The 14,928-nt window shown below is 37.6% G+C and overlaps 1 protein-coding gene across 4 annotated transcripts in view; it reads right to left on the reverse strand.

Moving 5' to 3' along the window:
* Positions 1 to 14,928, reverse strand: part of BDP1 (BDP1 general transcription factor IIIB subunit) — a 94,629-nt gene that overhangs the window by 31,395 nt on the left and 48,306 nt on the right. For 3 of the 4 annotated variants that reach the window (XM_082620471.1, XM_082620469.1, XM_082620472.1), the window contains 8 exons: positions 14,629 to 14,830; positions 14,181 to 14,371; positions 12,732 to 13,119; positions 7,796 to 7,921; positions 3,192 to 3,228; positions 2,598 to 2,690; positions 1,070 to 1,292; positions 560 to 714 (listed from right to left, as the gene is read on the reverse strand). In XM_082620471.1, the coding sequence (XP_082476597.1) occupies positions 560 to 714; positions 1,070 to 1,292; positions 2,598 to 2,690; positions 3,192 to 3,228; positions 7,796 to 7,921; positions 12,732 to 13,119; positions 14,181 to 14,371; positions 14,629 to 14,830 (1,415 nt within the window). The remainder of the gene's footprint in view (positions 1 to 559; positions 715 to 1,069; positions 1,293 to 2,597; positions 2,691 to 3,191; positions 3,229 to 7,795; positions 7,922 to 12,731; positions 13,120 to 14,180; positions 14,372 to 14,628; positions 14,831 to 14,928) is intronic. The other variant, XM_082620470.1, reaches the window with a different exon arrangement.

Consider the following 14,928-nt stretch of genomic DNA (forward strand, 5'->3'; position numbering starts at 1 on the left):
GAATAGTATATATGATATAGTATACATATATTTTTGTTCTTGCTGAAAGGAATATACATGTGTATACATATATATGTATGTGTGCATGTATATATATGGGTGCTTGTGTGTATATACACACACCCTTATTTAGATGCTTATGTGTATAAAACATTTTTAGAAGTCTACAATAAAAACTGATACTGGAAATGGGATTAGGGGCTGGGAACCAAGGAAGAGGGAGGTTTTAAAATTCTTGACTTTTGGGTACTGTCTTATTTTTGGCCACATGCATGTATGCCTAAGAGATGTTTGCTTGAGTATTCATGTATAAACACAAACAGAAAAAAATATATATGAAGAGAAAGTTTGATCAAGTAAATATAGTGAAAGGGTAATAATTACTGAAACTAGTTGGTGGGTTTATGGGTATTTATTTTATAGCTCATTCTACTTTCTGTATGTTTTAACTTTTTAATAGTTAAAATAATTGTAACAACTGAATATTCCATTTGAAATGCTAATGAAATTTCTTGGGTCAAAGTAATTTTGTAACTTTCAAGGGAACAATAAAGTTTACCTCTTTGAATTTCCACTTCTCCTTTAGTTACAAACAAACTGGGAACTTCCTGATGAGCACCAAACCTGCTGGTCCCTAAAATTTTCTTAAGATTTGGCTTAGGCTTGGCAAATCTCCTTCTCATTCTCAAATTATTGGTCACTTTTGAAGCTGTCCTAGAAAGAGATGGGAAGAAAGAGAAATTAATCAACTGTGTAAGAATTCTCTCAGGATTCTGTGTAAGAATCTGGACCATGTCTGTAAAACTGGGACTATATTTACATAAAACTGTTTCAATAATGCTTAAAACACCCATTGTGGTAATTTTAATATGCAAACCATTAAACTAAAATCAAAATCTGCTAAACCTTACTTTAAAGGGTGAAAAATTAGCACTGCCCACCTTACATTTATTTGTTACTCAAAGCTATTGGCCAAATTGATGGTTGGTTTATATATATTTATTAATTGAACACTAATTTATTTTATAAAACTCAAAAAACAATAATAGTTTAATAAAGCAAAGTAAACCTGGATGATATAGAGTTTTCCTTTACTTCTTCCATTAAACCAATTTCTTCTTTAGTACTTTGTTCATCCAATATAATCTTGTTTTCTTCTACTGATGGAGATGTACTACGGATAGATGAAGAAGGTTCCTGACATTCATGAACAATTTTGAGATTTGTATTATCTGGGCAAAAAGGAATTTGGCTTTTATCGTTTGAATGAATATCAGGAAGTACACATACTCCTATTGCAGAAAAAAACAGAAAATTAAAATTGACCAAATACAAATAGATGTCCAAATAAGTCCTTCAACATGCAGCAATGGTAAAATTCTATGTTATTTTTATTTTTAATTTTTTTTTTTTCTGGCCGCACCACGTGGCATGCAGGATCTTAGTTCCCCAACCAGGGATTGAACCCGTGCCCCCTCCAGTGGAAGTGGGGAGTCTTAACCACTGGACCGCCAGGGAATTCCCTAATTTTTTTTTTTTTGAGTAAACAATGTGTTAAAGATTTTTTCAATTCATTAGAAGAGGACCAGCAGAATGATAAAATGGGTAAAACACATTTGAGAAGCTATCTATGTTATTTTTAAAGTCTGCTCTTTTTGGCTCCAAGTTTAAATTTATGACCTGATATTTCACGCCAGAGATTTGATATGTTCTAAGTTTAATAATTCTTATAGACTAAAACTTTTCTTTTATTATAATTAAAAATAAATCTTTTTGTTACTTTCAGTAACTATATAACCTCAGATGAATTTCCAGATGGGATTATCTTCATTTATAATTTTTTAAAACCTGTATTTTACGTTCTAGACATTTGTGACAGGCTACAATGCAATACTCTGCCATTGAAAAAGGAGCCCTATAGGGAACACAAATCAGAGACTTTCCTGATAAATATATAGTTATGGGCCAAGAAATCTGACACTTAAAACAAATGGCAGGTCACTCATTAGCAGTTAAAATGATTAACAGGATTATAAGTAACATGATTATCCATTTAATGTAAAGTAGAAGGTACTTTGATAGTAAAGACCATAGCCTAAAATAAAATACTAAGAGTCTGGGTTGACATATTTTTTGGTTCAGTCCAAACTAACAGAATAGTCTAAACTAAATTATCTCAATGACTACTATTACCCCTTCATACTGTATTTGACTGTCATGTAATTGTGAAGACTATCTAAAGCAGCGGCTCCTTCGCTAAAGGAACATGTGAAGACATCAGTGATCAAGGAGTTCAGTTAACCAATGATGTTTATGATGATAAAGGTAGATTCACTAGATTAACTATTCTACAAATACAAATTATCCTTAATAAACCCAGTGCACTATATGGAAATGGAGGCCATTAGAGGGCTAAGTAAGTAGTAAGTAGGATGGATCAATGCATACATATTACCTTTTCTGGAAAAATAACACAGTGATGCCAACTTCAAATGTAAAAGGCAGATATTCACTTAATATTCAAATATGGGTATATTTCTTAAAAGTTGGATTTTAAAGGTTTCTTTTTTTTGGTAGGACTTATCTTTTATTCTTACCATCACTCTGTTCTGTACTGATCTCTGACTGCAACACCAGACCTCCCATGGTAAGTAAAGTGATGGCAGCTTCAGTGCTTCCATCGTTGGTACCTTGTGAAAAACCAGATCAACATTAAAATAGAAGAATGAATCGGGAAATTTATGTTTGGTTGCTCAGAAAAGAATTTAATTTAGGTATTTATCCTCTAGTAACAAGTTTCAAAACCCTCCATACCACTAACCCCTTACTAGGGTAGTGTTTCATTCAGCTTATATACTATAAATAGAGCATCAACTGTTGACTTTTACTCACTGAACTTTTACTCACTGAAGGACTTTTACTCCTTCTCGTTAAATAACTTAATACCTTCAAAGGAAATACATCTGTGCAAATCAGAGAAAATAAATACTTCTTTATCAAATATTTAATCACTCTCTAAAGCAGCATTCCAAGAACCCAAGTTTCTCCTGGAGATAACATATTCAAACTGCTGGACCTTTTCATTCAATTCTCCAGCAAACTGACTCATTTACTAATTACCACCACTATTAAATCACTCTGTTCATTGGTGTTAACCAAGTATTTTTAGCTGTTTCCTTATTAACAGTTACCTGTTTCAGCTTGGGAATGTTCACCTGTGGTCATTTCCTAAAAGAGGAAAAGAAAAGTAATAGCTTAGGTATTTTCCCAAACACATGTTCCATATCTCAAAGCACTACATTTTACAGGTCTTTCTATGCTTTTGGTTACAATGGAGTGGAAATTTATAATTATTCATAAAATTTCATAAACAAGAACAGAAATCATTTAAAAGCCAAATATTTTCATCTCTTGCTCCTTCTTTTACCTTTTGCTTGTATTATATGCAAATTTTAATTCTCATCATATGCAACAAGCATCTGCCTTTCTTCTTCAATTTCATAATCCTTCAACTTTAGTCACATCTGCTGCTAGTTTTGACTCAATGGAAACCAAGGTCTGAACAATATCACAAATTTTTTACACTACTAGGTGGCTTAAAAATTAAATGAATTTTAATAAATTAAGAAGGTATAGGATCTATGTCCAGCATGACAGCATGAGGAGCTCTGCTGACCCTCTCCCCAATGAAACTGGTAAAATTTATTAAAGAACCACCATTTAAAGCCTCTGGAAATGGTCCTAAGGGCATAAGATGCACATATATTCGATAAAATTGTTGAAAATTCAGTAACAAAGGTGAAAGTCTGTGGTATTTGAGCTAAGACTGCTTTTTCCCTCCTTCCAGCTCAGTGAGGCAGACTCCACCTCAGACTGCTGCAGCCAGGAAAACAGGGTCCTTCTCCCTGCAGGCCCCACTTGGAGGGCTTTCAGCTCCTAATATCACAAGAACCTCGTGTCAGATTCATCAGAGATAATAGGCCAGTATCTATTATGATATGGACAAAAAAATCCCCAATAAAATACTAGCAAACTGAATCCAACAACATATAAAAATTATATGCCATGGGGACTTCCCTGGTGGTCCAGTGGTAAAGAATCCATCTTCCAATGCAGGGGACGGGGGTTCGATCCCTGGCCGGGGAACTAAGATCCCACATTTTGCGGGGCAACTAAGCCCGCGTGCCACAACTACTGGGCTCACGTGCCTCAACAAGAGAGTCCCCGTGCCACAAACTATGGAGCCTACGCGCCTTGGAGCCCACGTGCCACAACGAAGACCTGACGCAGCCAAAAAAATAAAGAAAATAAATAAATATCAAAAAAAAATTATATGCCATGACTAAGTAGAATTTATCCGAGGGATGCAACTTTTGGTTTAATACCCAAAATTCAATCAATGTAATACATCGTATCAATACAATAAAAGACAATTACATGATCGTCTCAAGAGATGCAGAAAAAGCATATGACAAATTCCAACACTCATGATAAAACACTCACACAAACTAGGAACAGAATGGAACTTTTTCAATTTGAAAAAGGGCATCTATGAAAAAAACTACATCTAACATCAAACTTAATGGTGAAAGACTGGATGCTTTCCCCTACTTTTATTCAACATTGTACTGGAGTTCTAGACAGGGTAATTAGGCAAGAAAAGAAATAAAAGACATCCAGGCTGGAATGTGTTATAAACTGAATTATGTCTTTCAGAAAGATATGTTGAAGTCTTAACCCCCAGTACTGTGAAGGTGACCTTATTTGGAAATAGAGTCTTCCTAGATGTAATCAAGTGAAGATGAGGTTATAGTGGATTAGGGTTAGCCTTAATCCAGTAAGACTGGTGTCCTTAAAAGAAAAGAAACACAGACACGCATACAGGGACAACACCATGTGGCAATGGAGGCAAAGGTTGGACTTGTGTTGCCACAAGCCAAGGAATGACACGGAATGCCAGCAACTGCCAGAAGGTAAGAGAAAGTCCCAAGATGATTTCTACCTCAGAGCCACCAGAAGCACCCATCACCAGGGGCATCTTGATTTTGGAATTCTAGCCTCTAGAACTATGACAGAATAAATTTCTGTGGTTTTAAGCCACCCAGTTCGTGGTACTTTGTTACAGCAGCCCTACAAAAGTAATACAGAAAGACAGAAGTAAAACTATCTCTATTCACATATGCCATGATCTTATATGTAGAAAATCCTAAGGAATCCACTAAAAAACTATTAGAACTAATAAATGAGTCCAGCAAAGTTGCAGGATACAAGACCAATATATAAAAATCAAACGTATTCCTATAAACTTGCAATAAACAAACCAAAAATGAAATTAAGGAAACAATTCCATTCACAATAGCATCAAAAATAATAATATACTTGAAAATGAAGTTAAGGAAATGCAAAGCTCATACTCTGAAAACTACAAAACATTGTTGAAAGAAATCAAAGAAGAGTGAAGTAAATGGGAAAATATCCCATGTTCATTGACTGAAAGACTCAAACATTGTTAAGAGGGCAACACCTGCTCCCCTAACTGATCTACAGATTCAGTGCAATCCCAACCAGAATCTCAGCTGATGTCTTTGTACAAACTGACAAGTTGATTTCAGAATTCATATGGAATTGCAAGGGACCCATGATAGCCAAAATAAAATAGGATAAAACAGAATAAAATAGGATGACTTACACTTATTAATTCCAAAACTTATTACAAAGCAACAAATCAACAGAGCCTCACCAGCATAAAGACAGACAAATAAATCAATGGAATAGAATTGAGAGTCCACATATCTTCAGCCAACGAATTTTTGACAAAAATAAAAGACCATTCAATAGGGAAAGAACAGTTTTTTCAAAGAAATGGTGCAACAACTAGATAGTCATATGCAAAAGAATGAAGTGGGACTCTAATCTCACACCATATAAAAAATTAACTCAAAATGGGGAGAATTCCCTGGCAGTCCAACAGTTAGCACTTGGTGCTTCCACTGCTGGGGGCCTGGGTTCAATCCCTGGTTGGAGAACTAAGATCCCGCAAGCTGTGTGGCATGGCCAAAAAAAAAAAAAAAAATTAACTCAAAATGGATTAAAGACTTAAATGTAAAACAGGATAAATCTTCATGACCTTGGCTTTGGGAAAGGATTCTTAGATATGACAACAAAAGCATGAGCAACAAAAGAAAAAATAGATAAATGAAGTCCAAGTACTCTAAAGCAGTGGTCTGCAACCTTTTTGGCACCAGTGACCGGTTTCGTGGAAGACAATTTTTCCATGGATGGGGGAGGAGGGCGGATGGTTCAGGTGGTAATGAAAGTGATGGGGAGCGATGGGGAGTGGCAGGTGAAGCTTCACTTGCTCACCTCCTACTGTGTGGCCCGGTTCCTAACAGGCCGCGGACCTGTACCAGTACACGGCCCAGGGGTTGGGGACTCCTGCTCTAAAGGAAACCATCAAGAAAATGAAAAGACAACCCACAGAATGAGAAAAAATATCTGAAAATCACATATACGATTAGGAACTTGTATCCAGAATCTAAAAAAATTCTTACAACTCAATAAAAAAAAAGACAAATAGACCAAAAAAATTTTTAAATGGGCAAAGACTCCAAATAGACATTTCTCCAAAGAAGATATAAAAATAGCCAATAAAAGCATGTGAAAAGATGCTCAACATCATTAATCATTAGGGAATGCAAATCAAAACCATAATGAGGTACCATTTCACACCTACTAGGATGTTTAGATCCAAAAAATCAAATAAATATCGTCAGGATGTGAAGAAATTGGAGCCCTCATACACTGCTGGTGGGAATATAAAATGGTGCAGCAGCTTTGGAAAGCAGTTTGCTAGTTCCTCAAATGATTAAACAAAGTTACCATATGACACAGCAATTATACTCCTAGGAATGTACCCAAGAAAATGAAAACATATGTCCATACAGAAACTTGTACACAAATGTTTATAGCAGCATTATTTATAATGGCCAAAAGATGGAAACAACCTATATGTCCATGAACAGATGAATGAATAAAGGAAATGTAGTATATTCATATGGAATATGATTTGACCACAAAGAGGAATGAAGTACTGATACATGGTACAACATGAATGAACCTTGAAAACACTAGACTAAGTGAAAGAAACCAGGCACAAAGGACCATACTGTGTGTATATATCTCCAGAATAGAGAAATCTATAGAGACAAAAAGTAGATCATTGGTTGCCTAGGCCTGGGGAAGGCTGGAAGGAAATAGGGGAACAACTGCCACTGGGCATAAGTCTTCTTTCTGAGGTGATGAAAAAGTTCTAAAATTGTGCATATAGCTGTAAATACACTAAAAGCCATTGAATTATACACTTTAAATGGATGAATTGTATAGTGTATGAATTGTATCTTAATAAAACTGTTTTTGAAAAAGTTGTAAGTCTTCATTTACAAAAACAAGATAAATACCAACTAAATAAGGAAGAGTGCCAAGCAAAAGGCAACTAAATATGTTTTAAATAATTTACATTTAGTATATATTTAATGCATCAGAATTTTAACATAAGTCTATGAAGATATTGAGCTACTCCCACACACAGGAATCTATGCTTTTCAAGTCAAATATAAAAATCTATAAATTATTCACTAGTTTCTACCATTCATACTTACAGCTCCTAGAAATAATAGAATAATTTCTATCATACTAGTTAAGAACCATCTGTAAACCTAAAGCTTTTCAAAATAAACTTAGCCTTTTGAAAGTAAACAAAAAATTAAAGACAAAACATATTAAAATGGATGCTTACAACTGATAATGCATTCAAATTTTCTTCTTGTTTCATTTCCTGAGTAGTCAAATCTACGTTTGATGACAGATGATGTTCCACAACAGCTATGCATCCTACATCTGGGATATTCATGGGTATTTCAAGCTGTCAAAAAGAAAAGTTTCATTATTTCATTTTGGCATACTATCACAGAAAAACAAAATGAGGCATAAAATAAAATATTAAACTGAAGAAATAATTCACATTTACACATGATTTAAAAAACTGAAATATAGTAATTCTTAAACTGATTGACATCAGCTTGGCAAAAGTGAAACATTTAATGTTTTTGAGGGGTCTGTGATTCTTACAAACAATAAGCGAAACTTCCAGAGCTAATCGACTTAGTACCTAGCATTTCATTTTCCATTATCCCCAGTTTGTCCCTAATTTCCCACAGTTTCTCTCATCAGTCTGTCAACATTTATGAAATGCTTCCTAAAAACTAGAGGGCTACAGGTACAAGAATACAAAGCTCAATAAGACAAGTCGGTCCCTGCCTGCAAGGAACTCACAATCTAAGAAAAACAGACATGTAATCAACTATACACTGTTCCAAGTGCTATCATAGAGATGAGTTGAAAGCACTTAAAAAGATTTATCATACACATGACCCACCAAGGCAATTACTCTCTCCCACAACCCCAAAACCTGTATGATTCTTCACAGCGATGAATGGCCATGTAAAAAAATGAGTCCACTCACATTTACTCTTCATTTAGCAGGCTTATTTCAAAGATCCCTACAGTCTGGGGGTTAAAAACACTAAGATTTATCTCCTAGACTATAAACAAGGGAGTCTGGCTCCTATTCCCTTATTAACAGAGAGATGAGTATAAAAGACTGTGATTCAGTAGAAACTGAGCAGTCAAGTTTGAAAATCTACCTTTGAGACGTTTATTATAGTAACACCTATGTGTTCTGTGTCTGTCTGCTCAGATGCAATTAGAGAAAAATCTTTGCTAATATCCTATAGGCCTGGGATGAATTTTAAAAGTTCAAGTGATTTGAAAAGACAAAATATTTTCTGAAAAGCTGGGATTGGGGGGATAATGGGAATATTCTAGGTAACTGAAAGTTGGTTCTGTAAGCACTACACAGTTTCAAAGCTTTATTTTTTTAACAGCTTTATCTAGATATAATTTACATTCCATACAACTCACCCATTTAAATTGTATAATTCAATGTTTTTTGGTGATGAAAGCACAGATATGTACAACCATCAACATAGTTACTTTTAGAACATTTTCATCACTTCAAAAAAGAAACCCTTGATCTACTTTTTGTCTCTATAGATTTTCCTATTTTGGACATTTCATATTAATGGAATCATATAATATGTGATTTTTTGTTAACTGGTTTCTTTCACTTAGCATAATGTTTTCAAGGTTTCAAGGTTCATGTTGAAGTATATATCAATATTTTAGATCCCTTTATGATTTAATAACATGCCATTGCATTTCAATGCTTTTTAAAGGGGACATTTTTCTAACATATAAACAAATTTCCCTGCCTTAGTAAACTGGCCATTAAGAATACAATTTAAGGGCCTCCCTGGTGGCGCAGTGGTTGAGAGTCCGCCTGCCGATGCAGGGGATGCGGGTTCGTGCCCCGGTCTGGGAGGATCCCATATGCCGCGGAGCGGCTGGGCCCGTGAGCCATGGCCGCTGGGCCTGCGCGTCCGGAGCCTGTGCTCCGCAACGGGAGAGGCCACAACAGTGAGAGGCCCGCATACCGCAAAAAGAAAAAAAAAAAAAAAAAGAATACAATTTAAGCTTTCCTTGCTCAATTATTATAATCAATGTTATTTAAGAAGGCATTCTGTGGGGCTTCCCTGGTGGCATAGTGGTTAAGAATCCGCTTGCCAATGCAGGGGACACGGGTTCAAGCCCTGGTCCAGGAAGATCCCACATGCCGCGGAGCCACTAAGCCCATGTGCCACAACTACTGAGCCTGTGCTCTAGGTGTTCTAGAGCCCTAGGGCTCTAGAGCCCATGTGCCACAACTCCTGAGGCCACATGCCACAGCTACTGAAGCCCGTGTGCCTAGAGCCCTGCTCCACATCAAGAGAAGCCACTGCAATGAGAAGCCCGCACACCGCAACGAAGAGTAGCTCCCACTCTCCGCAACTAGAGAAACCCTGCACGGAGCAACAAAGACCCAACACAGCCTAAATAAATAAAATAAATTTTAAAAAAAAGAAGGCATTCTGTATTAATTCAGGGATATATCCTAGAATATGATTTTCAGAAGTTAATTTCTAGTATTAGTTTTCACGAGCAATTTGCCTTTCACACAAAGAAATTGTAAAATACATAACATATAGCTAAATGAATTTTCATGCAGTGGTAACCAGCCATCCTTGCACAAAATTAACTTTCCTTTTACCTTTTCTTGGTTACAACCAAAGTTTAAATTCATTATCTTTACTTTGAACTTTAATTACAAGAAACCACTTCACATCATTTTTATTTAGCTTCAACCATTCCAACTAACTTTATAACATTTAGCATGGTATTATTAACAATGAATAAAAAAAGGTGAGTTTGGAATTCCACTTGTAATTCAAATGGCTTTTGAATCTACCATGAATACAAAACTGATTCAGATATGATGCTCTATAAGCAAAATAAGTTACTGAAAATTGAGGCAGAAGAGAAAACTTTGAAGTTACAAAGTTAGACCAAGAGGCAAAAGAGTAAGGAGCTTTCATAATAAAGTAAGTTGAAGTAATATGTTCCTCTACCTCACATCCATTAGGATGGCTACTATCAAAAAAAAAAGGGGGGGGCTTCCCTGGTGGCGCAGTGGTTGGGAGTCCGCCTGCCAATGCAGGGGACGTGGGTTCGTGCCCTGGTCCGGGAGGATCCCACATGCTGCGGAGAGGCTGGGCCCGTGGGCCATGGCCGCTGAGCCTGCACGTCCGGAGCCTGTGCTCCGCAGCGGGAGAGGCCATGGCGGTGAGAGGCCCACGTACAGCAAAAGAAAAAAACAGAAAAAACAAGTGTTGGTAAGGATGTGGAGATGTTGGAACACTCGTACACTATTGATAGGATGGTAGAATAAGGCAGATGCTATGGAAAACAGTATGGGGGTTGCTCAAAAAATTAAACATCAATTTACAATTTACTATATTATCCAGCATTTCCACTTGCAGAATTGACAGCAGGGATTAGAAGAGATATTTGTATACCCATGTACATAGCAGTGTTCTTCATTAATAGCCAAAAGGTGGAAGCAACCCAACTGTCCACTGACAGAAGAATAAAAAAAATGTGGTACTGTATATACTGAATGGAATATTATTTAGCCCTTAAAAAGGACATCCTGGACTTCCCTGGTGGCACAGTGGTTAAGAATCTGCCTGCCAATGCAGGGGACACAGGTTCAATCCCTGGTCTGGGAAGATTCCACATGCCGCAGAGCAACTAAGCCCATGCACCACAACTACTGAGCCTGTGCTCTAGAGCCCATGAGCCACAACTACTGAGCCCGTGCACTACAACTACTGAAGCCCGCGCACCCTAGAGCCCACGCACCACAACTGAGCACATGCGCTGCAACTATTGAAGCCTGAGGGCCTAGAGCCCATGCTCCACAACAAGAGAAGCCACTGCAATGAGAAGCCCGCAAACTGCAACAAGAGTAGTCCCTGCTCATCGCAACTAGAGAAAGCCCGTGTGCAGTAGCGAAGACCCAATGCAGCCAGAAAAAAGAAAAAAAAAGGGACATCCTGACATATGCTACAGTATAGATGAACCTTGAAAGCATTATGCTAAGTGAAATAAGCCAGTCACAAAAAGGACAAACACTGTATGATTTCACTTACATGAGGGACCTAGAGTAAGTGGTTGCCACAGGCTACAGAGGAGGGAATAATCAGAATTATTGTTTAATAGGTACAGACTTGTAGTTTTTCAAGATGAAAAAAAGTTCTGTGGATGGATGCACTTAATGCCACTGAACTGCAGGCTTTAAAATGGCTAAGACAGTAAATTTTATGTTACCTGTAACTTACCACAATTAAAAAAAGAGAGAGGGCCTCCCTGGTGGCACAGTGGTTAAGAATCCACCTGCCAATGCAGGGAACCTGCGTCCTGATCTGGGAAGATCCCACATGCCGAGGAGCAACTGGGCCCGTGTGCAACAACTACTGAGCCTGCGCTCTAGAGCCCGCGCACCACAACAAGAGACGCCACCGCAATGAGAAGCCTGCGCACTGCAATGAAGACCCAACGCAGCCAAAAATAAAGTAAACAAAATAAATAAATTTATTTTTAAAAAAGAGAGGGCTTCCCTGGTGGCACAACGGTTGAGAGTCCGCCTGCCAATGCAGGGGACGTGGGTTCGTGCCCTGGTCTGGGAAGATCCCACATGCCGCGGAGCGGCTGGGCCCGTGAGCCATGGCCGCTGAGCCTGCACGTCTGGAGCCTGTGCTCCACGATGGGAGAGGCCACAACAGTGAGAGGCCCGCGTACCGCAAAAAAAAAAAAAAAAAAAAAAAAAAAGAGAGAGAGAGAAAGAGAAAGAAATATGTCCCTTCTACATTATCTACCAACCAGAGCTTAAGTTGAGCTTACCACAAAGAGTTAATAGAAAACATCTGCCAAGTTTTTTGTTTTTTTTTTTAATTAACCAGAAAGGAGATTAAGTAGCCCCCAGATACAAGTGAAATTAGATTTCTCTCAGTATTGTTATACTGATTACCTTGTGCCGGGCCTGGGTTGCAGGGGCTGAGTAAACACAGGAGATCACACAAGCCTATTTCTACTGATTTCCTAGGCTATGCAGCAGGCCCCAAACAAATTACTCTAATAATCTTCAAATCCTAATAATCACTAAGAGAAGAGATAATGATCCACTAAAAGCAAAAAACAAGTCAGATAAAGTTCCAAGGATTCAAAATTCAAACTACCTCTTCCATGGTTTCCTCAATCTGAGCAGAAACCGGTTCAGGAGATCTGAGACCAACAGGTACAAACACTGGAGCTTTGTTGACTTCTTCTGGAGCAAGATGATAGCTTTCTTCTTCATAGTCAGACTCAAAGTCTTCCGCGTCATCTTCGTCTTCTTCCTGGGAAGCTCGAAGAGTCACCAGCACGGGCTTAGAGGCTCTAGGCTCCTTCTTAGAGGTCTTACTCCGAATTCGTTTTGACCCACGCCCTTTGGGGATGTTTGGTTTAATCTTCCGACGCATCCTCCTTTCACTACGATCTATCTTACATTCAGAGGCAGAAGAGAGAGCTGTTCTTCGATCCACAGCAATTTTAGAATAATTTGATTCTTTTAACAGTTGTGGAGAGCTAGAGGTTGAATCAAAATAGCAACATAGTCATGACATGCATAGCATAAGGATAATTTTAATGAAAACCCAACTTATAAAGTGAAATCTCAATTCAAGCCATTCACATAAAATGCTCACCACCCATTCTATCAAACACGAATGCTATGACAAGAATGAACAGAATTTACTGTTAGGATTCAGTTTCTCACTCAAAGTTAAATATTAGTTATCTACCTACAAATTTTTCACAGTACGTTTTAAATTCTGAGCCATTTTCCCCCCTTGCTATTTAAGTGGTGATGAAATACAACACTGGAAATTATTAGAAGAAAATGGGATCAAGAACACTGGACCAGGGCTTCTCTGGTAGCGCAGTGGTTGAGAGTCCGCCTGCCGATGCAGGGGTCATGGGTTCGTGCCCCGGTCTGGGAAGATCCCACATGCCGCGGAGCGGCTGGGCCCGTGAGCCATGGCCGCTGAGCCTGAGCGTCCAGAGCCTGTGCTCCGCAACGGGAGAGGCCACAACAGTGAGAGGACCGCGTACCGCAAAAAACAAACAAACAAACAAAAACACTGGACCAATAAATACAGAATATGAGACCAAAAAGTGATACGGTTTATCCTACTGGGTAAATAGATTAGGTCAAAAGAAAAAAGGAGAATGAGGAAATCCAACAGAACAACATTTTTTAGAACTTAGGGTCCCTTCCACTTTCCTTGAAAACTGTGGAAGAAAGGTACCCTTCACTTGTGTTTGTGACTCCAATTTGAATCAGCACCCTAGTTATTTAGGTAATATGTACTACTCTTTTGTCAGGCTTCTGCTCATGTCTAATATACTCAACACCCAGAAATTTTAAATGTAGGAAAGAAAAATCTTTTTGAGAAGATCATAAAAAAAGGAAATTTTAGTAAATAAAAATCAAAAGTGGGAAAGAAACAGACCTGCCAATAAAAAACAACCAATACTTCTGTTAACAAACCATCTTTTTACTCTATCAGTAAGTTAGAGTAGGACATCCATTAAGAATAAGTTACTTGTATTTACTATTCTGAAGTACTTGTTAAATAAAACTTTACCTTGCTGGTTTACTGACATACTGCTCTTCGACAACTGAACACATAGAACTATCGCCTACGGTTTTCTCTCCAACACTTCCTGATGGTCCAACTTCTGATTGGGCATCTTTTTTTGCCAAACCAATCTCCTTGGAACCTACAGGACCTTTTCTTGCTGAAATCTCCAGAGATGTCAGAAACTCAGCTTTTCCCTTAAATTTAAGAAGAAACAACTAATATTACCATGGAAACAATCTGTATAGTAATTTGGTTTGGTAGTTTGGCCTAAAGCGCTAAGCTTACACACATATACACAAGTGATTGGTTTCTAAACTTTCATAATATTGGAAGGTCAATCAATTTTCATGAAAATAGTTATAGTACAAAAGGCAAAACTATTTCTTTAATGTTCTCCTTCATGATATTGATAAAATAGAGCCCACTAATAAATTATTTTTTTCAAACTTACTTTTTGAAGAAGCTGGGTGTCAGAATCTTCATGCTGCAGCAAATTATCTTCTGGCTTCCTTGCCTTACTCTGATCTGCTGTGTCTTTTCCTATGCCTGATTGCTCTTTCTCACCTTGTGCTCTTCCCAAATTTGGCTTAGCCTTTTGGAATTGCCTTCTTATCATTTGTGGTGGACTAGAAACATATGTTTTATGTTCATGTCTAGAATGAAATACAAATCATGTTGAAGAACAAAAATCAGAATTCCTGTTGATGTATCTGCTGTTAAACAATTTTTGGGCAGAAACCAATTCTATGTT

This window comes from Mesoplodon mirus (assembly GCF_964341445.2).
Source record: "Mesoplodon mirus genome assembly, chromosome: 5".
NCBI classification, from domain to species: domain Eukaryota; kingdom Metazoa; phylum Chordata; class Mammalia; order Artiodactyla; family Ziphiidae; genus Mesoplodon; species Mesoplodon mirus.